Here is a 24,305-nt window from a genome sequence, read left to right as displayed (position 1 = left end):
GTGAGATACTGATGCTCTGCTGAGTGTTAACATAAATATCTGAGAAACAGCACTTCGTATCCCCCAGCTGACTTCCAATTGGGGTGTTTAATATATAACTTAGGAGAGAAAGATACCATCTGCCTTTGAAAGGCTGCTACCTCAAGCCATGAAGGCTGACAAAACTCCCTCTAGGATTGGGAGAAGACACAAAGAATAGCCCCAGAGCATGTACAATCACTGTCACCCCAGGACACCTGAACGAGGCCATACTGAGAGAGCTCACAGGAAAGAGCCTGATGTGAAAAAAACAGACTTGGTGGCCATCAGCAGGGAATAGACTTCTTCAGAAAACTACAGGCATGCGTATGTCATTCTGCAGGCCACACTGAAATAATATGCCAGTGGGACACAAGCATCTCTCATAAAAATGGTGTTATTGCATAGGCATCATAAAATAAACACATCACGTTTTTATAAGGACAGTTCCAACTACCAGAAGCTCTTACAGTCTCTACAACTGGAAAAGAAAAAACCCTAACTCTACATCTTCCAACTTTTCAGTCTTTACTCACGCTGAGGGGTCAGTGGCTTTTTTCCTTCTAAGGCACAGACATGGTACTGCTCTTCCAAAGAGCTTGGAGAGCAGAGAGAGGAAGTTCCCCTTCAGGTTCTGCAAGAGGACATGTACCTTCAGGAGGCTGCAAGTGGAGCTGGGAACATGTGCATGAAGAGGAAAGGGAAACAGAATGAGGATTGGTCCTTAATGGGCTTGGAGCTGCTGTGCTCACACCTGAGCAAAAGGCTATTTCGGTAGCAACGGAAAACCACCCAGTATTATTATTACAGGGGAAAAAAAAGATATATTTTCTAGGGCATCAGTTAAGAACAACTTTATCAGGAAATCCAATGTTTGTAAATCAATCGATCATAAAAGAACGAGGTGGATGGCTTTCAACATCAACATAAATCCCAATTCCAGGAATGTTAAATGGCCAAAAGTATAGTTATATAACATCCCAAACTATACATGTCAGCAAGACCAGGCTTGCTGGGAAAAACAGAAAAAGGGCTTAGTACTGTACTTGTTTGTATATTTTGTTCATTTAAAGGCCTCTTCTCATTTTGAAGCACTGAGCTGGAATCCTGACTTGGAAACTGCACTTTAGTACATCAGTCTTCAGCCCTAGCTGTCAGCAGCAGCAGCAGTGGCTTTCTTGCAGCTAGCTGTGAGGGGACAAGGTCACTGCAGTTCAATCCTAATCAATACCTGAAGCTCAAATAGGACTATCTCAGTGCGCTCTCACTGTGACTCATCAGCACTGGCAAGTGCACACTGCTAATCTCAGGAGAGGTAAATCAGTCCTAGAGTATTCTCTAAATACTCTGACAAAAGTGCTGATGTATTTCCAAGACTTGATAGCGTATGCACACAGCAATGCTCCTGTTGTTACAAATAAACCAATTTCCAGTTTTGTCAATTATTTCATTTTAGGTTCTCGGCTTATTTTCTTAGTTATTAAGCTTTAAGGAAAAAATCCTACCAGCAAGTGAGCAGATGCAGTATTTCATGGCCTCAGTGCATTACATTGCCTCATAGAGACAGAAATCCCGTAACTCAGAAATCCATTTATATGCTGGCAAAATTAGTGAGAAAGAAATTCTTCCACAAATTATACAAGTTGAACTGCACCAAGCAACTACAGGAGCCTCTTAGCTCCCCAAGAGCTTCAGGACAGTCTCTGGAGAGGAAGGAACACAGCCCCTGCAGATACCCCTATGTCCAAATCCCACTCTGAGGAGCACTTTTTCTGCCGTACCCACTCTTCAATCTTGCTTTTCTCCTGCCTAATAAAACCTGCTAGTTCCACCTAGATCCCTGCTTCCAGCTCCAAGAGCATGTTCTTCCCTTCTTCTGGTAACCACGGCAGAAGAAAGTCTAAGGCTATTTTTTAGCTTTTAGTTTCCAACCCAGAGGATTTCCTCTACTAAAAGGGAACAAATTAAGTCCTTTGCTAAGGACTTCCTCCTAAGCTTGTTATCTCTCTCACTCTCTTCACAGCACTGTATACTCCATGTGTGACTGGAAGGTAAACAGCACCTGAACATTCAGAAATCGGTACGAGCCCTGTGAGGCTCTCTCCCCAACAGCTAAAAACTCATTTGCCCAAATTCATGCTCCTCTGGGCTGTCAAGAATTTCCTTAGGTACAAAAGTAAAATTTGTTAACCTCTCCCCAGAATGTACCTTTTTTTTTTCCTCCTAAAAATTTCCCACAATGACAACCACTGATGGAATTCTTTTGGATTTACATAGCTGTAAAATTAGAGCACAGTTTGCCCTGGGAAAAGTTTCTTCACAGCCCAGATGAAACATCTGAGGAGAAAAACATTTATTTCCTTGTTCCTGAAGTTTTGAAAAATAAATTCAGAGGAAAAATATGCTTACATTTTTAACTAAATGCTTTTGCATTAAACATTAGGGAGCAAATTTTTCTATACAAACCTCTTCTTCTTCCCAGTCTATCAAGTCCCAGTCATAAGCAATTACTGCCCTCCTTCTTTTCCAAAACTCCAGAAAAACAGTTGCTGGAGTAAAAAGAAAAAAATACAAAATTGTTCATAAGTCAAGAAAATGTTAACTACTATCACAGAAATGTTGAATGACACTGTTACATTATTTTCATTTCTTTGCATAAGTGGGCTTTTTTGAACAGCAAATCATGCTGATGATCAAAACTGCCTTGAAAAGGTATTGCTTTCTAAGGATTACTTTGCTTGTGTCAAGCATGATTGAAGCTGTAGAGATTTCATTTAGTCCTAAATGAAAACATCTAATTTCAAATGAACCAAGGGAAGAGTCTCAAAGAATAAATTGTTCCTATGAGTCATCATAGCTAAATATGGCAGATTTCTGATGATGCTAACGGTTTCTTGGGGATGTTGTAGATAAAGTAGGTAACTTGCCTTCTCTGAAGACCATTTAAAATAGAGAGGGACCAGAACCCAGAGGAAGCACATTCCAGTGAAAAGTGCGAGTCTATAGAGCGCTAAGAAACTGGACCTTTTCTCTTATACCTTGCTGAAACATTTGTCCTACAACACAGGATGGTATATATGTGATGTGGCATTAACTGCTGACAGTTGAACAGTGTGATGTGCAGCCTTTATTGACAGAGCTCATGATACTATAATATGCCTGTGTATGACTGTGCTTTCATTTTATGATGGAAGGAATGATCAAGGAAGCACTTAGTCAAGTAGTCATGCGTTCATACCCTGGAGATTAATCCTGAGACTGTTTATTTTCAAATCTGTTACGTTAAAAGAATATAGAAGCTGCCTAAGCTAACTCAAACTGATGAAAAGGCTTCCTCTCCCATGGTGAGATTTGGCTCCTACCTTTATTGCCCAGTGACAAGCAGCAGGCTGATAACCACAGAGAACACAAACCTCTTTGTTCATGAGCTAGGATAATATCAAATCTAACCGTGCCCCAATAGACTGGCAGTATGTCCTACATGCAGTACTACAGGGATCTCCCTAAAGACCATCTATCTACCCTACCACTGTGTATTGATAATTATGTGATATGATAATAAGCACTGTCATAAGTTGGGTGAACGTGAGTTTTTAGCCAGTAAGAATTATTATATTGTTAACGTATTAGCCAACACAGCTAAGATATACTTAGAAAGTAAACATCTGGAAGAGAAGAGGTAAGATGTCAAAGGCATGTTTAAGGAGGTAGTGAAGTTATTTCCAGATATCACACCACTCTTTTCCTGAAGGCTGGAGTTAAGTTACATCAGGTAACCAGCTGCTTTGATTTAATCTAATGATGAAGCTCAGATCAATCTCCTGAGCCTAACGTGATTATGACTATTTGTAATAATTGCAGTGGGATTGCTTGGGATCAGCAAAAGTAGGAAATGCTCATGGAGCTCTGTGGCTGTTGCTGAACCACTGAATCAGCTCATTCCTTGCTTGTCTTCTGGTGGAGCTCCTACTGATTTATTCTGTGCAGGCCAAATGAGTAGCCCTCATAGCAATGACTGGCAAAGCATATAGTCCCTCTTGGCTCCCATTTCAGTGCATTTTTCAGTGATCTGGCAGACACAAGCCTGATTGATTAGGATCACTCTGTTTCCCTTCCAAAAAGAAGCTGGAAGCAGGATTCTTGGGAGCATACAGGCATGAATCTCTCAGATGTGTCTATGATGAACAGTGCTTCTTGTCTCTTTTGTTTTTCATTTACCTGGAGGGAGGTGTCTATGCACATTATATTCAGCATATTTAGCATCTGTCAGATTTGGTATGTTCAGTTCTTCAAGCTCCTTTTGAAAGCTATTTTCAAATCATTAAGTATCAAATAGGATGATTTGCACAGCTCCCTCTCAGCTTTTACTGTGGCACAATTTTCTCCCTTTATTGAGGTCAGTATGCACTTTTCTCTTGCTGGATGTTTTGAAATGTGCTATAAATAACCACCTTTGATTGATTCACTGTACTACTGAGGACTTTAAAAAGTACTGCATTTTGAAATTTCTCCACTTCTTTTCTAGTCAAGTGATCACTAACACCTTATATGATCCGTTAGCATCCTTTTCTGACTGTGACAGCATAACATGATTTAGTTGTACTCACTGTTCTCCTATTAGAGTATTTCCAATTGAAACATTTATCCCAGATGCTGAGAGTTCTCCAGTCTTCTGCTATTTTTTTTCTAAATTATGCTTGCCCTCTTTCAAAAGTCAGCTTTGACATTCACTCCTCAGCATCCATTTGTATGAACAGCTCTCTTAACGTCACCTCCTCAAATGCTTTTGAACTAAGTTGTGACCCTGTCTAGTAATGCAAATAGCCTGTTGCAGCAAACAGCTAAATCCCGATCTTCTCTCAGGAATGTTCTCTGTCTTTAGAACACCATTTAATCTCTCACTTCTAATTTTCTGCAACATAGTCTATTACACTAGGAATGCTGCTACAGAACCTCCTTAAATTCTGCCTCCTCAGAGAGCAGATCAATGTGAATGTTTTATGCTAGAGGCAAGGTCTGGAAAGGCAAGTAATATCTTTTATTAGACCAACTGATAGAGTTAGGAAAATGTTTTACGTTGCCATTTCTTACTGCTTGAAAAAAATGTTAAATTTTTCAAGGTAGGACTTTTTCCTTTCACAGCTTTGCCTTTCAGCAACTGTTCTGAAGCTACTTCCCTTATCAAATAAAATATGCTTCTAGGCAGAGAAGAAGAAATTATAAAAAGGACTTCTCTTGTGTCTCTTATTCCCCCAAAGACATGCAGAGTAAGAGAAAGAAGCAGATAGAGAAACTAACATCAATCCACTGTTTCTCTAGCAAAGCATTAGAAATGGTTAATAGCTGGCTGATATCTCCTGTTGGAGAGTGACAGGACTTTGCTACTGAGCTTCAGGCAACATCTAGACAATAATATCTTTGGACTAGGTTTCCCTAATATTTCAAATGGAAAAGCAATGCTATACTTCCATCAGGCTTTATAACAGTATGCTTGGGGTCCGCTGAGCATCAAACTCACCTATAAATTTTTCTGAGAATTATATATTTTTTCCACTTTGTATGATGGAATAAACATCTTTCTCACTTTCTCTTTCTGTCTTTGATAAGAATCCAGTTTAGACAGTAAAAAGAAAGAGACTTTTTCCTATAAACTGGACCTACGTTTTCCTCAAGCTCGACATATCTCAAGGCATACATAAAGAGCAAAGTGTAGGTGTTTTCCTCCAGTACAGAAATACTAAAAATTCATGGAGTGACTATTGCTCCCATCTCTTTGAAAGCTCTGAACATCTGGAAAACATCATCAATACTAGAGATTCCCAAAAGGAAAAATTCTTTGCTGGTTTCTGAAATGGAGTGAGCATTAATAACTATCTGTTCTCCATGAAAAATAAATAAATCCATGTTTATAGGTACTTACTACTTCCTGTAGAGTTGTACAGTTTCCATTCTTTTATTAAAAGGGGTTTTCCATTCAACACAAGCTCCAATACATGAAAGCTTAGACGAACTACCAGCATATTCCTTCAGTATATCAAATGAAGACTATCTTTTGTCTGTTGCTACATCAGTTTAAAATGAAAATTATCTTAAGTCTTTTATCTTTCTGGTAAACTTTAGTAAATATCTTTTTTTTTTTTTCCTGTAATGTCAATTACTTCTACTTCTTGTATAGTACTTTGCTTAATCAGGGTAGAAATACATTAAGTAAGGTGATGGATCAGTTTATTTTTGGATGAAAAGTATATTCCTATTCCAGTATCTCCCAGGATGCTAATCTAAAACCTTGAAAATTCCAGCCCTGCTTGGATGGGAACCCTTATGTCAGAATGAAATATTACAGGAGGTGTTACCCTGCGCTGCAGAGTCCTCCACCCAGGCTCCTCACTGCTCCAGAAATCAAGTGGCCCACGTTGATATTTGCAGTGGTAATTCCTTTCCCTACCACAGCCACAGCGGTTTGCTCATCATCGGAACAAGCATTTCATATTTATTTAAAAAGCGAACAACTAGTCCACCTTGTTTATCTACTAGAGATATCTGCAGAGTAAGAGGAGGAAACCACCATACGCACTACTTCTTCATGGAACGCCCGGCCTGACCATGCCTGCTTTTTGGAAACCCCAACCAAATGGACGAGACTTCTCCCTCAAGGTGGGTGTTCACAAATGGATCTGAAGACAGTGAAGAAGGCATTTTAGATAACAGACTGTGGCTAAGCTCAGGCTAACAAGGTAACATATTTCTAGCTGCCTTTTTGCTCTCATTCTCTTTTTTTTCCAAAAAGCACTGCCATCATTATTTTATGTTACTGTCTCTCAAACTGGATCATCTAGAAGGCTGAACTTTTCACAGCCAATTCGTCATCCGCTTGCCAGTTCTTTCATGCCAATGGAAAAAACGTTTCCACAATCAAAATGCTATCATTGTTTCCTCTCTTTCCCTATGATTTACTGAAGAGACAGTAATGCTTGCAGCTGCCAGTAGGCCTATTGCAGACTGAAAATCCACTTAAGACAGGAGGAAAGCCAGTTCATAAATACAGTACCAGAAAGTCTCTGGGAAGTATGGTTTCCCTTGTTCCAATGCTGCTTTAGCCCCAACTGCAATGAAAATACCTCCACAATCTCACATTTTGCCACAGCAGCATCAACTTTCTACAGTCTGTTAGCCCATCAGTTTTCCAAGCTGAGATGAAACTCCCTTTCCCTACATTGTCTTGGAAATTCTCAGCTTCAGTGAGTGCATAGAGAAAGAGGCTGAAACTAGAATATGACCTGAATTAATTAGCTAACTAAGACAAAAACATAATTTTGGAGGAAGGAGGCTAGACAGACTGTTAGGCTAACGTATGGTCTCCTGAGAGCTCTGCCATTGGCTCTTGGATACTTCTTGTGGTTCAATACAGAGATTCACTATTTGAAATGAAGATTATGAGAATTACTTGGCTACCTTTTGAAAAGAGTATGAGATGTGTGAAAAAGAAATGGAGAATAATGGCTAAATCAGGATGGCTCAACCTCCAAGGGTTGTGGGATAGATGTCATTTTTGAGGGACCTCATTAAGCCATTCACTAAAGATATGTGACAGTAATCTTTTCTCTGGACAGCATGGTAGCACCTAAGAGGCTGGGCATGCTCAGGGCATGTTTGAAAGACTTCATATGCTGCCAAAAATGACTGTTGCCTCTTGCCTGCAATTCTGCCTGCAAGACCATAGCAGGAAAAACAGCTGAGCCAGAAATAGAACCGACCTAAGGCAAATTTCAACTTCTGTGGCACAGTTAGATCACTCTGGATCATTTATTTACCATACAAATAAATCTCCCATTTATTTCATCAGAGAAGGCTTTACTGCCTTTCTGAAATCAAGGAAAAATAGTGCATTAATTCTTTTTAGTGCACACGCTAAACTGAGCTTCCCTAAACTGAGACAAGGCCTGAACAGTAACTGAGTAATGGCTTCAGTGCCAATGATCTAAACACACCTACAAAAACCAACATGTAACTATCCAGATAGATCCTACATACTGTATTCATATTTAAAAAAATGAAAATGATTATGACAAAAATACTGATTCCAGCTACTTCTATCTTCTTTTTGCAGAAATGGAAAAGAGGTAAGGCCTATACTGTGTACCTCAGTGTCTGAAAAAGGTATGCTGGAGTTTACAAAGGCCTATGGTGCATTAGAAGCTTTAAGGAAAATATTCTGAAATTACACATATCAAAAGAAAAACTTACCCCACACTGCCATGAAAACAGCAAAAAAGACAGTAGCTCCATTGTCAAAAAGGTGGGTTACCTGAGAGAGACAGTATTAATCTGATCAATTTATGATAATAAGGTATTATTTGTTATTTTTACCTAATAAATTTAGCGTGATGGAGTGCACAGCTGGACTGACAATCCTGAAGACTGAAACCCTTCCCTTGATGGGTGACGTGCACCTGTCAAAGTCAGAACTCCATATTGGCTGACCAGCCACCAGTCTGGCCTGGGAGTGACCTCTGCTAACCGTAGGTACGAGCAGTTCATTATTTCAAACCAAAAGCGTTCATTTTGTGGAGCTGCGTACACAGGACGGATCATAAGGTTGATCAAAGGTTGATGCCAAGGACATTGTAGCACATGCATCCAGCATACCACCTCTGGGACTGCTGAATCCATCAGTACAAATTGCATCCAGGTGGTCTACAGCCCAAACTTAGTCATCGTAAAAGACCACAGACGATAATATTGGCTGATATTAATTTCCCCTTTGAAGATTTTTATCTACCCAAGCTCACTAAAGGCCCATGGAAAAGACTGCTACCAAGAAAGCATTTTTATTTGCATATTTTAAAATGTACCTTTGCATACACACAGCTGTCTGACAACCTCATGAACGGACAGTATTTATCACATATAGGACACATTATGATATCTGTAGCTTGGCAGACTTCTTTACTGAAAAAAGATGAAAGGTAAATGTTAATAGTTTGATGCACAACAATCAGTCTTAAAATGAATAAATAACTTTCCCTAATAAAACAGCTGATTATGTTTGAAACAATACTATATCAAACAGTATTGGTTCTTTCTGTAACTGAGGGCAAGATATTCATAACCACATGTGTATAATGAATATTTGTTGACTGTCTAAGGCTTCAGAGTTTACAATCTGGGGATCCTGGCTGCAGAGAACAGTTCTTCAGAGCCAACCTAGCAGCAGCTTTTTATCATTTCCAGCTTCTCCGTGAATCAGAAGTGACCCTTTGTAGGAGGAGGGTGAGAATGAGTGCTCATTTAGGTAACCTTGACTCATTCTTGTGAGTTCCCTCAGGCAATGTCTTAAGCGTGGAAGATGCAGAGATGCAGCACTCATCACAAGGTCCAGGGAGTGCTTCATCTGAAAATGCCTCCCAGTGGTGGAGCTTTGGGAATGGCCTTGAAGAGAGTGAAACTTCCCCACCCTTCTCTGGCCTTTTAAGAGAGGAAGGAAGGAGCCCAGGCTGTACCTTTTTCCTACTTCATGCTGAGTGGCTAGCACCACCAGCAACCAGAGCTGGGCAAGAAAAGCTGCATCCCGCCCCAGTTCTGCTGTGCAAAACAGGATGCCTTACGAGAACAAAGCACAGCTTTTTCCTGAGTATTCATTTGACAGTTCAAAATGAAACAATTAATAATACATACAAAGAGCTCTTAAATTATTTATAATAACCCAAAGCTGTAATTTCCCTAACCAAAACGTTCACATTACCTGACTTGGCAGTGGTTCAACGTGGTGACTCCATACAAAAAGACAAACAATCCAATGAAGGCAGCTGGGAAGAGCATCCCCGTGTACCAGCCTAACCAAGCAAAGTAGAGTCCAATTTTCTCACCAAAGTACCGTCTGTTTTAAAACATAAAAACAGCTCAGTTACCTGCTAGTTAGCATAAATCTGCTTTATCTTGTTTATTAATAGAAAAAAATATTTTTATCATATCTGAAGGTGGATTAAAGAGCAGAGCCAGAATTTCCTAAAGAAAAAAACCTGCAATCGGGCTTCTAAGTCCACACTGAGGTACCTGCCTCATTTTTAAAATGAACTTAAAAATTCACATTTCACAATTTACAGTGAGGCTAATGTAGATCTCAGAAAGGAAACAGTGAGTTCATTTAAAAAAGCTTCTTCTTCATGTCTTGATAACAAATGGCTTTCTTTGCCTCTTGGCTATGTAACTGTATTTCCCAAGTAATTGCACTGAAATAAGTATGGTCACTTCTGTGTAAAACTGATATAACAGAAAAAATGACTTAGGCACAAATTATTTCTAAGATGTTAATCAACCAGAAGTTATTCTCCAATCCAGTTTATTTTCATTTTCGTATTTCTTTTGTTAGTAGAGTTCCTGGGAAATTAATCTCGTGATTCTAACACAGATGTAAAGTAAAGTGCAAGTAGAGTCCAACAAATTTCTCTATACATCATCTTCACTGACTTCAGGAAAATATTCTGAATTAATTCTAATTTGTCAGCCATACTGTTTAAAAAATAACAGCAAAGTGACCAGGGGCCTCCTATTTGCTACTTATTTGTTAGCACTTTTCTTCTTCCCAGACAAAACCACACCTTGATTTATGCATTGAGGAATACATCAAATGCACAAAACCCCTTGCAGGATGCATCAGCATAGGAGTAGGCTGCATGCACTGTCCTCTGTTTGATAGTCTTGCGCATAGTAGGCTGATCATCGGATTAAGTTGTTTTACAAATTAATATGTAGCTATCACAATTATAATGAAAATTTTAAGTGATTATTTGCAAGATTAGTTTTGAAGAATGAGGCAAGATGGTGATATTGCACTTCAGAGACTTTACAGACAATTTAAAGCTGGCTGTCAAGCAAATTTGAGAACAGCTGCTGATGAAAACCCACATTTATGCTATAGATGAAACTTCTGAACTGTCCAGGGATGAAGAGGGAAGTTAGCCGGCACAGCCACCTTCACGTTACCAGAAAATATTCTTCACCAAACTTTTACAGTGAGGAGAAAAAGTTCACGAAGGACTCCAGGGCTGGTGGCAATGGAGGAGAAAAATAAATACTTGGTCTGGAATGGACAAAATCATCAGTTTTAAACTTCATGTCAAGATTTTCCAGCCTGAGCAATATCTGCCTAGACGGAGCTCACGCTTTGCAGGGTGAAGTGAGTAGGACTGACCTACACTGATCATTATCATTTGAGTTTACTGGTACTGTATGAGAAGTCAAATGTTGTCATGTTGTTTTCATTCTTCTGTCATTCATCAGAGATCCAAATTTACTGGCTAAGGAGGCGGAAAGCTAACAGTAACATGCTCAGTTCTAACAAGGGCAGCAGGTCTCGTCGTAAAAACACTGGCAACTGCTTTTAAGACCTGACTTAGAAGCGTTCGTGAACCCTTCAGTCTAATTATTTGGCTGAAACACAGGATGTCAAGCTGTGCCTGCTCCACTGAAATAGAAAACTCACATTTTATGAGATTACTTGTACTGAGTATTTATGGATCTATTTTTTCTCCATGTACATAGATCAAAGTAGTGAAATAAACCTAACATTCATCAAGATTTATCTTTTTCATTTCATTCCCTACACTTGAGTATGAATGTTCCACCCTATTAGCTGAAGGCCAATCTTGAGAAACTTGATTTCTTGTTTCATTGAGCCTTTCTATCTAACATTTAAAAAACACAACACTCTCTTATGACCTAGAGATCAAGTAAACAGCTTCATCTTAGTCTACAACCCAAGTAAAGTTCAGTCTGTGCATAAGGAAGAATGGACACAATGGGGAGCAACCCAATGCAATGTAAGGAGAAGGCATCTGAGGCCACCTGTGAGCTTGGTTTTATAAATTTAAAAATAAGTGCTGTATATTGACATTACTTTGACATATATAAGCTTAGATACATACGAACGCTTCCACTATCCACCTTTGCTTCACAAATGTTATTACACAAGCTGTACTGCTCTCATTGGCATCACAATCAGGTTTATCTTTCATTTCTTCTAACCCAGTAGTTAGCACAATTATTCTGAAAGTCTCTGCTCAGATACCGCTTACCCAACCGAGTACTCCAGAAACACACTGCGGCAATAAAATGGTCTTTGGAGACCTGACTGGGTGCCATATTCAGAGCAGTTCCATGTTTATTGCAAACTGTACTTGAGTAAATCTGCACCCTCATCATCCCAAGTGATGAAGATGACTAAGAGATACTTTTGCCACTCCCTTCCTTCAAGTTGCACCAAATATGAGGAACAAGCTCTTTGGTTCTTATCTATCACTGTCACTGTATATTGGATGGGAATTTCATGGAACGGCCCATAAAGATGGCAGTTCTCTTACCCAGATACTGACAGTTTATCCAGAACACATTAATATATGTGAAGAATTACGGAGATTTTTTTTCTAGGGTGCATCACTGCACATTACTTCCACTTACATTTCACCTATTATCATTCTGCTCATTGTAGGCCTCTCAGAATTTTTTCAGCCTCAATAACATTTGCATTTCTGCTAAATTTGCTAACTCATTATCATCCAATTTTTCTGATTGTTAATAGTGATGTAAGAAAATTATGCTTTGTATCTTTCGCGGTTCTCCCACAGAAATATTTTTCCACTGCAGAAGTAAAGACTTAAAAAACCTTCAAGCACCTAATGGAATAAAACCTCTCTCCTCCTGTCCTCAAATATACTATGTTATTAGTATAAAGAAATATAAAAAAATAAATTTCAGTTTCTCGGTTTTCTGTTGGTACGTATATTAGACCTCCAATACCACCCACCTTAATTGTGAATTGTCTCTCCTCCCATTCTAATGGCAGGACTGCCACTGACTTCAACAGGGCCAAGATTTCAATGTCAGTATTTAGCAGTAAGGCACATTTTTGAAAAGCTTTAAGCTATAAGGTCTGATTTCAGACCATAAAATGTGTTACTGGACTCCTCTATGTTTTCTGACCTTCATTATATTGTTTTTTGGGTTCAGGATGCATGGAAGGAAGTCACAGGGCTGGAACAGAGACAGGTTTGGACCCAAGCCAAGAACAGATCTATCTTCATTAATTCTTTCTCAGGTCAGAATGCAATCCTATAGAGAACCTATTACACCACAGAAACAAGGTGTAAGACAGCCAGAGCTTTCCAATAGATGTATTGAACAAATGAAGCTTTCTGTTATGTCAGGAAGAACGGGGAAGTGGCGAAAGCTTGACAGAAGATTAAAGGGGAGCTGGCAGCTTACAATCAAGTCACTTAAGGTAAACACAGAGCAAAATACAAGTTATTTAGGCATTAGTTTTGCTTCCAGTGTCTTTCAGGCAGCTTTACTATCGCATCATAAATGCACTTTTCACACTCTCTTTTTGTCCTGTAAATAGGACATACAAGCAGCAACAGGAATAACTCTTGGACAACACAGGAGAAAGAAGTTATGCACAAAACACTGTCAGATGTATAAAGGAGGTGATCCAAAGTCCCCAGGAGTCAATGGAATTGTTTTCATTAATTTACACAGTCTTAGAGCATATAAATACAGAAAGTCCTATCTTTTTCCCATTGCTATCAGTTCAAGGGATCTTATTATTCTTATTCTTCTTATTAAGGGAAATTATTCTTGTAAAGTAACTATGGATTCTAAATTACAAAAGAAGTGTAATTAGAATCACGGTTCCACATCTGCTGATTAACAACAGTGCTTTTGCAACTGGGTCAAGTATACACCTTTGTACTGCCATGTCTTTCAACACAGAGTGAATGCAGAATCATGCAATTCCCTTCAGATGGCTTTTTCTTGTTTATTTCTAGTGACTACTAGCTCCATAACAGCCAGCTGATGAGATTAAATGAAATCTGGAAGGCACCAGATTGACAGCACTAGAGATTTAAGACTCCATTTTAACAGCTAAGGGAAGAATAAGACAGCATCAAAGTAAGAACAATTTCCATCACCACTGTAGCAGCTTGATTTTATCGTGGAAATACTATATCTATTAATGAGTGGGTCATTTTATTCTCTATGATTAATTTATTTCTTAGCCTCTCTAAAGCATCTAATAACAGGAATGTCAGCTGCAAGCAGTGAGTTCTGGCCAAACATCTGAGGAAGAATTAACATCCATCCGCTCTTTTTGTACAGATGGCAACGCTAATCCCTTCAAGCACACCCCACATACTTGCTGGTCTGGGGAAAAAAACAGAAAAGTTACTCCTGCTGCAGAACTGGCACTTAAAAAGCTTCTGCTTGAAGCGCACATACTGAAATACTTCCAAGTGAAATGAACAACAAGTCTTGCTGGTGTTGTCAGCTCTTCAAGGAGAAAAATCCAGCTCACTAGACACGTGAGCTCCTGAGCGTGGCAGTAGACAAGAAAGATTTGGCAGGAGCTAAGGAAATGCGAAGTATCTAGCATCTGTGAAGTGAGAAGAAAAAGGCATTTCCCCTCCTCTCCTGTCACCCTTCCTTCAGTGAATTCATCGCAGTCAATGGTGCGTTCCAGGCAAAAACAGCAGGCTGGGCTGGGGCTGCAGCTTCAAAGCCCCCTGAGTGCCACTCCCACCGCTCACGGAGGGAGCCTCACAGCACTCCTTGCCCCTTTCCCTTTTCCCTGATGGGCACCTCCTCCAAGCCACCACAGGACATTTGTGATTGTAGCTAGGGTGACTGCTATTTTGACTGCTTCTCTTCCTTTGTAAAATAGCTGTGGAAAAATCTATGCGTGTCACTGTCTGATGAGAAGCTTAAAGATCCTGCAAAACCTTAAACATCACACTCAGACTACTCAGGTAGCACTTTACCAAGGTCCAGTACAATCATACCTTTAACCTTGCTCGTTCTGTTACCATTTATGAGCGTACTTAAAAGACCTTTCAGATGTCTGACAACTCATAGTCACAGATGGCTATTAAACAAAAACCCAGATATTGACTCAATGACACTTTCACAGACAAGACATACAGATGAAGAACAGTAGCCCTGACCACCAATCAGAAAGAATAATGGTGAAAATGATTTAAAGAAATTATAGATATAAATCTTTTATACTGTGACATTAATATCTTATTGTATACCAGGGAAATTAAAACCAAACAATTTCAGTATAACTGCTGGCTCCTCAATAAATGATCAACTTCCGTAGTGCAATTTGGCAAAATGTCCATATTTCAGTCCGGGCCAATGTGCTCAGAAAGAAATGAAAAGCTCTCACAATTAATTTATGAGGTACAAATATATAACTTTGTTTTCTAAAGCATTTTACAAAATATATAACTCAGTAAAATCCTCTTACTGTATTTCTCTGTGAATTTTTTCTCTATGAAATTGAACATCTGCTTCATGAAATGGATGGGGTTTATAGGGCCTTAAACATTAACACCTTCTGCCTCCAGGGGATCCTTTACACATCTTTCTATTTAGAAATAGTTTTGAAATCAATAAAAGCAAAGATTTCTATCAGTTACAGGACTTATGAAAGGGGAAATTTGTGGACTGGACCAATTGCATGTTCTATACGACCCTCCCAAATGGCAAGCATACCAATATCTTCAGTGATTCCAGTACATCTTAAGACTTTATTTATAGGCCCTTGTAGCTTCATATTCTCCTCTTCAAACAGAAAAAGCCCATTGAATCCCAACAACAGTTTTGCCAAAGTGATCAGTAAAAGATCTGACTCTCTAGATAAGCATAAAAAATACGTAATCCTCCATTAGAGCCTGCAAGTCCATTTAGAAACCTTGATTTAAAAGGGCTACGATAATTCAGAGCCAAGTCTCAGCTTTCTCAGCGTTTCTTGCTTTCAGGCTATTTCTAAGTTGAAAATAAATCTAAACTGTGGTGATGTGGCTGGGCTAAGTTTGGAGGATTCAGTAGAGAAGAGGCATCAAGCTTCCACCCATCATTAGTGCTGTGAACACAGTAGCATGCTCAGTGTCTGTGAGCATCATTAAACTTCATCGGGGCCACTCCTGTGATTGCTTTTTGGAAAAAATAAGAGGATCTAGCTGATGAGAGCCTGTTTTTGTTTTTTTTTCTTTTAATCAAAGCCATGCTCTAAGGATGAACAAGAACTCGCCAGTGGATGGCGATTCAATCATGTTTCCCCAGCCTCCACAGATTTCTCTCTTCCCCTTTTTCACCCCTAAATATTCTACAACGCATCCATTAGAAGTTTTGCTTTCAGAAAACTCCAGAAGGAAACTTCCTTTGCTTTCCTTTCAGCTCCTCCTACAAGCTCCTCTAGAGACATTTCTTTGAGCATAGTGGCAGGAATGAATAAAATGGATTTCTCCCATCGCATGATCAGTTCTTAAGGACTGCAGAAATTACCTGAGCTCTTCATGGTTTTGGCAGAAGAACCTATGCCCAAAGCATACATAAGGTGACATTTTAAAAGCAGGAAGTTCTTACCTCACGAGATCCAGCGGCTGGTATTTATACCATACTCCCCAGGAAGCCCAGCACTCATAAAGCAGGTGTCTGTGGTTTTCTGCCCCGTGGGTTCTTATGGAATTCTTACTTCTGTAACTTCCCTGGACGTTAATGAACAACAGTAGCAAAAAAGAATAGCTAAGAAATCTCTCTCACTAGGTATAGGGATAACACAATTTATGCAAACTCTATTCTTGGACACCAAACAATAAATACGACATTAAGAGGATGTTTTCCTCTGACTTGACTGAAATTTAAGACTCTTCTTCCTAAGAAATGTATTAGATAGCAAGTGTTCAAGTCAAAGGCTATAAGCTGGAGAAACTGATATAGAAATCCAGCGCATGATATTTTTCCCCTCTGAAAACATACTGATCTATCAAAATCAAAAACTTTCCACAGAACAGATCCAGGACAATTTTCTTTACTTCCTTTTTTTTTTCCCCCCCTCAAGAAAAAAGCATCTTCAAATGTGCTATTTTTACATTTTAGCATTTGAAAGTCTATGTTCTTTAAGCCATTTTAAAAACAATTTAGTACATTTGCATTAAAAGAGGTTGAAAAAAGGCCAATGTTGAAACATTTTGAAATTACTGAAATTGAATGTGTTTTTAATTCAATCACAATGTTTTTATTTTGATTAAATAAATTTAAGATTCTCTTTTTTTCTCTCCTAATTCAGGACTGGGAAGATGCTTCAGTATCTCAAAAGCGTTGTAATATGGTCACAATCAGTGGGGCCTTCCTAATTACTAAATGGAAGGAATATCAGAGACAGGTGTGGAATGCAAAAGAGAGTTATTATTAGGATTGAGAACAAATGATTTACACAAATAAGTCTTTGATTTTTGGGGGATGTGTAAGTTCTAAAGGGAACAAAAACTGGGAAAAATACCTCATGAAGAGGAAATGCAGCTTCATAGGAGCCATTACTGAGCAATCGATTCAGACCTAAAAACCAAAAAAGTATCCAATTATTTACCAATAGGACTAGAATAACTGCTATATAAATAAAGCTAAACACATTTTCATAGTAAGCTGGCTAAATGTAATTTGCAGCCCACTGACAGTAGAAGATACTAATGGAAAAATTTATTTTTAGGTTTTGATGAACTAGGGGATAACACAAGCAAAGCAGACTTTTCAAAATTAATCACAACCTGTCATTTATTGTGCCTGAAGTTTAAAGATTTTTTTTTTGCCAAATCCATCTTCAGTGTCATTTTAGTGAAATCAGCGACCTCATGCCAGGATTAAAGTTTGACTCCATATATTTTGGTTTACTGATATGTTAAAGCTTGTTTTATATTAAAGCTCGCTGGAAGAAGCTATTTAGATGAAGGGCTGTATTTCCTGAGAGCTGAAAACTTCAGGGAAGATCTCTACATTTTGGAATTGCAGGATAGTAAGGCACCTGAAACTCTCCATTTTCATATAACCACAATTTGGTAAGATATGTTCAGTTTGTGTCTTATGAAAGTTGCAGGACTAACAGATAGAACAGGTACAGGCTGTAGGAGCAGAAGGCCAGCTAACACACTTGAACTCTGAACCAAAAAGATCACTATTTAGTGCCCAAAAGTAATTGTACACCCCATCCAGGCCTTGCCCCTCTCTGCTGAGAACAAGGAGAAAAGCAATGAAGGACTGCTGAGACACGGGCACTTTTTGTTGGGAGAGTCACTGAACTAGGACTGAAAAACTACAGGCAATGAAAAACTAAATGGAATTTAGCACCCACATATAAAAGCACTTAGCTCAGCACTTACCAATTTTGTTTTTCCCTTCTTCATATTTCACTCTCTGTAAAATATGGTGTACAATTCTACTTCTTGTAGCATTATTGAAGAAAGTGTCTTTGTTGTGTATGATGAAGCTATATAAAAACACAAACAAGACCATGTCAGGAACATATAGTAGCACGTTTAAAGCAATGCTGAGTTCCATTAATTTCTATAGCACACTAAGAATCTGTAGGATATGAGCAAGTGTAAGGAAGATTAAAGGGCACCAGATTAAGTGAGATAATTCACCAGAGAATATCTCAGTGTTGGTATTCATTCCCTAGCAAAGAATGGCACAGAGAAGCTTGCAGAAAGATCCAAGATATTTAATCATTCATTATCAGAAGCATCACATTAGATAATTTGTCAAAAACTGCAAAATGCTTGCACACGTGTTTGCAAAAATATAGGACTTGTAAGTGCAGCTGTAGAAATTCACGTGTGATTTCCACTTCAGACTTCTTTATTATGCTTTACCATGAACAGTCAGATGGAAACATCCACTCTGTAAAAAATGATTCTGCTAACCACAGTTACTGAAAATCAAAATACCACGTTAGAAACTGAAAATATTATATATTTCGATGTTTGGTCCTGGAAGCTAGAGTAGAAAAATAGCTTTCAGGAGCTACTCATGGAGTTATGTATGAATGCAGGTTCAATAGTTTAGACAGGATCGTAATGAATCAAGGAAATTCAACAAAACATTAGCCACATAATATATTGTATTGATTAGACTGGCTGGCATATCATATATTTATATATGGATTTATTAGCCACATACAACACACATACTCAAGGAAAACTATATTTTAGTACATCATCATGCTCACCAGAAAAATGCAAACAATAAAAGTGTTTTAGTTTAGAAATACTGTTTAAACTCGTCACCTAAATCCCCCTAAAAAAAAATTCTCATGCTTGCCTGAGGTGAGTAGGGGCTTCAGGCTAGACTGTGAAAGTCATTTAGGCTCTCGAATAAGCAGATAGGCGGGTGGAGTTTCTGATGAAGTAGGAGTCTGTGCACATCTTGAGGAAACTCAATGGTTTTTGAAAATGTGATTCTTAGTAACTGACTGAATTGAAGGCTTCATATTTTTCAAAATATTTTGGATAGGCCATAAGATTATTTCTTTCTTCTGTGCTTGTGAGAGCTAAGGAAGTAAATAAACTGATAAACAAATAAAAAGGTAAAATCAAGGGATGTTGTAGAGAGGCCAGCTTGCTGGACAGTACATTAAACTAGTCTGACTTTAGCTGAAATAAATAACCCGAAGAGGGGGCTTGGCATGTATTTATGTTACTTTGTCTTCTGCACAACATGGGATTCAGTGCTCAGTTTTCTCCTCAGGTAATTTTGCCCAAACAAAACACCCTTTTTCAGAGTGAACCTTTACTTATAGGAAATGATATATGGCCTTGTCCCTCCACATTCATTTAGAAAGACAGCCAAGCAGCCTGAATTCTGGACTTTATGGACTCCATATCCTCCCTCTCTATTATCAAAATTCTCTGCTGACAAGACTTGATCCAAAAGTTCCTAATGTTCAGTTTCAAAGGCACACAGTAAAAAATCCCAAAAGCGAAGGTATGAAAATCAAGCTGTTCCAAGAGCAGCATAATTAATGAAATCTGGTTTTCTAGAGATTAGTATCTCATGCCTCCTTTCCCACCCACTCCAGATACTCATAGGCCATTTCCGTGTCCACAATCTATTCAATACTGTACTTCCAGCTTCTCCCATATCCCTAACATCCCCAGAGCCCTACACACGCCCTGCAGGAGCTGTTGCAGGTAATTTCTGTAGACTGGCTGACTACTATCTATGTGCTGATTTCCCAACAGGCTGCTACCAAACAGCACATATAACTGGCAAGTCCTGGCTGTCTTCTCCTCTATATAGGGACAGATTTGGGTCGCTATCCCATTTCAAGCTGCTGATAATCACAAAATCAGAAAGACTGTACTCATCTTTGAGACAGCTATACCTGTATCAAATTTGGCTGAAAGTAACCTTTAGGTAAAACAGTAATTACTAGAAAGATTTTGACAAAAAAGGAAAACGCTATCAACGTAAAAGCCCAAATGTTTAAGGAAGCTAGGTTAAGAACAACCTAAATGCTGAAGATGATAAAACTTCACCAGTTCCAGCTGAAACTGGAGTTCTGTATTGGGCCATTTTCCTCTTGTAGTCCCACTTACAGATTTGGTTTTGGATCTCTCCCTTTATAGTTTATCCACCTTAAAAAAAATTAATTCCTTCACCTTTTTTATCAATACAAAGTAGGCAGAATCTGGCCCTCCAGGAGCAATAGAGGATTTGCACTGATGGCAAAAAACAAACAAACAAACAAAAAAAACACAGGAGCAGTTTTCAGTGTTGCTGTTAGATTTTACGATCTTCAAGCAAGCATGATTTCAAAATCTTTATTCTGTACCCTCTTACAGTCAGTTAACTTCAATTAAAAATACCCCTATACTCAAAGAAGAAGGCTTTTCTACATGAATGGGACTCAGGAAACATTAATTCCTCTACCTGCTTTTAGGATTATGCCTCTCCACTAAATTCAATAACAAACACATACAATAAATTGCTTTACAGTACCGGTTTCTGCAATCTCACTTCACACACCAGGTCTTTCTCATCCTCAGAAGGGGAAGCAAAACCCTTACTATCTGGATTGAAGCTAACAAGTCCCACCTGATCCATCTCCTGTCATAAATTTGAGTCAACAGAACGGTTCCACCTCTCATTGCCTTATGCTAAATTTCGGCAGTTACCATAACCAATACATGATGTCCTATAGTAGGAACAAATTAAAAGAAAGTAGTAAAACAGAAACACCTTGAATATTCTGCATTTTCCTACCTCTTTTCTTCTTTTAAAGTCTGGCTTTCTTTTCCAAGATTTCATCTCTCAAGTAGCCCTGAATTTTAAAGGAGTGTGAAGATAGATAACTTATAAAACCAAAATGGCACAATAATTTTCATTTTGACTCAGCTGTGAGTTCTTGTAGTATTCAGCTGAGAACTGAATCCCCTTATCTGGGTAACCAGTAAAACTAACCCAGATAACAGCAATAACGTTGATCTAGTCTCCTTGCTATATAAGGTTATTTTGCCCATCCATTATTATAACTGTGTCAGACTGCAACTATAGGTAGTACTTTCAACAGCTTTTTCAGGACGAGTATGCTAACAGCCATTCTGCATTTAGTCACTTCTATTTTCACGAGCCATGACTGAAAAAAAGGCTGAAATCAAACACTGTGCACTTTCAAAACGAAGTAAGAACTACTTGTTTAAAAGAGCATTTTAGTCATTTGTACTCATTTATAATTGCAGTAACTGTATTGTTACAGTTGTTGATCTCACTGGACCTAGAAGGAATGTGCAGGTGTCTCTGTGAAGCAGATGTCAACATCCCAGTACGGTAACAGCCATGAAACACCCTGTCTATTCCTGAACTAGCTGAAACAATCCTGAAACGTAAGTAAGTGCAAGATCTCCTGAGCTTCTGCCCTGCCCATCCTTGGCAGTAGCAGGCATCAGAGGACAGGAGGTGGAGAGGAGTGGGAGAACTCACCATGGCTGGAGCGGGCCAAGGCATACGTCCTTTAGCATTTTCCAACATTTTTCACAGAGACAGGGATGCAGAGGAGATGCTAGAGTTCACGAGAGGTGAGAAAGGAGTGCAAAAAATGAGTCCTCTGGATATCCTGGACTATCCTTAACTTTGTCATGGTTTTGGAATGGAATTGCGTGTAGTAAGGGTTAAAAATAAACCTTGGCTGTTTTCAACACAAAAAGCAAGTTTTTTTTTTCTTTTGGTTAGGCCAAATCATTTCTGTGAAATTGTCTATAGAGAAGCCCCGGAAGGAGCAGCATCAACACAACCAAGGGCTGACATACTGAGCTCTGGCACAGGGCACAGAAGCGTGAGGCAGACACGAGTGGGAGACACCGAAAGGCTGAGAATATCTCAAACAGTGCTAACTTTGTGTTACAAGATCCCTGTTAGAAGTTGACATAAATTATGGCAATGCTGAGGGAAGTTCTGATTTTTCTCTGGAATCAAAGAGGTTGCCCTTGTCAGAGATACAGGCAGTTCGGTGCAGGATCTATCCCTTTGTACCGCCTTTCTTCTGCCCTGGGATTTCTGGGCCTTTATTTCTGTAAGATATCCTCCAAAGTTTTTGTGCCAGCCAGACCTCCAGGATGTCTCCTTTCTGAATGCGAGCAGTAAATCCATATTCCGACAACAGCCATCAAGCCTGTTTCATGGTCTACAGCATCCAATAAGGAATTCAGAGCAGAAAGCGTTTCTCAGTCTGTGGAGCGCCTCGCCCTTCAAATTTCAGTTCAAAAGGCCAGAGCTGAGAGCATTTCCAAACTAGCTGTAGGTAAATATTCATCAGATGTTACTGAGCTCTGAACTGCACAAAGCTTCCTGGAAAGCTTTTTAACCCTTGTTGCTTTCAGATGGGATGATGTCTTCAGCTGTTCCGTTCCTGCTGCTCTCGCCAGAACTTCAGCATACACCAGGGCTTCAATATTTACAAGAATGCTACAGCTTGTTTGCAGGCCCTGTATACGTTCAGGCTTTAGTTACGAGATAGTTTGAATGAAGGTTTTGATCACTGCTTTGTCACTTACAACATTTGTAAGATAAAAATTAAGCAAGAATCAATACATTGTTATTTGTATTACTTGTGAAGATAATGTATAGGTAGATAATTTGCTCCAATGATTTGTTCCACGACAGTTAGGTCCATTTGCCTGGTCCTATAACCCTATATTTATGTGAACCGTCCCTACTTATAAGGAAAGTCCCAACGAAGATAACGAGAGCACTTCTGGCAGAAAAGGTTCCAGAGTTGAGCCTTAATTAAAGCTCCTTTTAAAAATGTCATAATGTGGAAATATTGCTCTTATATTCATACTGTAAGTGACATGGAGAGTCGGTGAAGGTTAATTGCTTTGAAATGATATTTGTAGCTTTCTTAATTAGGCTCTGAACTGGAGATGTCAAACTATCTTGTCATAGATAGCAAAGTAGAACAAAGACAATAAAGCCAACTGTCATCTAAAGAATGCCCTCAAATTAATATGAATTCAGTGAAGAACAAACTGCTGATAAATTCCTTTTCATACATTCCCTTTGGTAATTTTGCAGGTTGCTGGCCTCTGCTGCACAGATACTTTAAGGGTAAATTTAGCTCTTGCATTTGTGGTCCAACACCAATTTGAAGAAACTGCCCTTGCTTCTAAATTTATCTTGGAGAAGCAAAATTCATGAAAGGCTCTTTTCTGCTATACTGGTAGGATATACAAGGTGAAAGCTGAACATTCATGATGTCGTTACAAAGCTATAAATCGTGACCACGTGCATTTTTGCTCCATGGGATCCCCAGAAACCGAAACATTCGATGCCTGACATTCACTGCACTAAAAAATATGTTCCAAGCAAATGCCTACTGTTGGAGGCAGTACAAACTAAAAGCGCAGATGTTGTCTGAACCAATAATCACTATAAAAGAGAAGTGTATCCTTTAGTACAGGAAAAATGTCCAAACCCCTGCACTTCCAGGCAAAACACTAGCACTAACTAATCATTGTTGGTTGAGGAAATGGCAGCTTTTTACCTAATTTAACATTTGGGACACAAAACCATCAGCTGTAGTGGCAGCAACAAGAAGAGCCTGCAGTATACCAGGGAGAACATCACCCCACATCCCTGTAGTATATATATGAAAATGGGTATATTATTACCACTTTCTGTTTATTTCCATTTTGTGCGACTGACTTTTATGCTTACCTAAAAGGAAGTGTTTATTAATGGTTATTAGTGATTTTTTCCATCACATGCCTAAACCAGGATCTCTTTTTCTCTTTGGGATGGAGAATATATTAGTGGCTTCAGCTATGTCAGACTGAACATATCACAGCCTCAAAACTGAAAAGGAAAACAGAAAGAGCCTTGAAAATGCTAAATCTCTCCTCCATCTTCCTCTGCTCCTCCACCCCCAATCATACTCTTCCCCCCACCCCAATCAC

At 38.9% G+C, this 24,305-nt stretch overlaps 1 protein-coding gene across 8 annotated transcripts in view; it reads right to left on the bottom strand.

Moving 5' to 3' along the window:
- The window catches only part of ANO4 (anoctamin 4), a 228,358-nt gene that overhangs the window by 36,614 nt on the left and 167,439 nt on the right, over window positions 1-24,305 (bottom strand). For all 8 annotated transcript variants that reach the window (XM_068938779.1, XM_068938789.1, XM_068938844.1 and 5 more), the window contains 7 exons: window positions 18,234-18,340; window positions 17,360-17,415; window positions 16,444-16,565; window positions 9,761-9,895; window positions 8,871-8,967; window positions 8,263-8,323; window positions 2,485-2,567 (listed from right to left, as the gene is read on the bottom strand). In XM_068938779.1, coding sequence (XP_068794880.1) covers window positions 2,485-2,567; window positions 8,263-8,323; window positions 8,871-8,967; window positions 9,761-9,895; window positions 16,444-16,565; window positions 17,360-17,415; window positions 18,234-18,340 — 661 coding nt within the window. The remainder of the gene's footprint in view (window positions 1-2,484; window positions 2,568-8,262; window positions 8,324-8,870; window positions 8,968-9,760; window positions 9,896-16,443; window positions 16,566-17,359; window positions 17,416-18,233; window positions 18,341-24,305) is intronic.

Source organism: Struthio camelus, chromosome 1 (assembly GCF_040807025.1).
Source record: "Struthio camelus isolate bStrCam1 chromosome 1, bStrCam1.hap1, whole genome shotgun sequence".
In the NCBI taxonomy this organism is placed as follows: Eukaryota; Metazoa; Chordata; class Aves; order Struthioniformes; family Struthionidae; genus Struthio; species Struthio camelus.
Note: the sequence above shows the minus strand (reverse complement) of the source record. Positions and strands in the feature narration are given on the sequence as shown.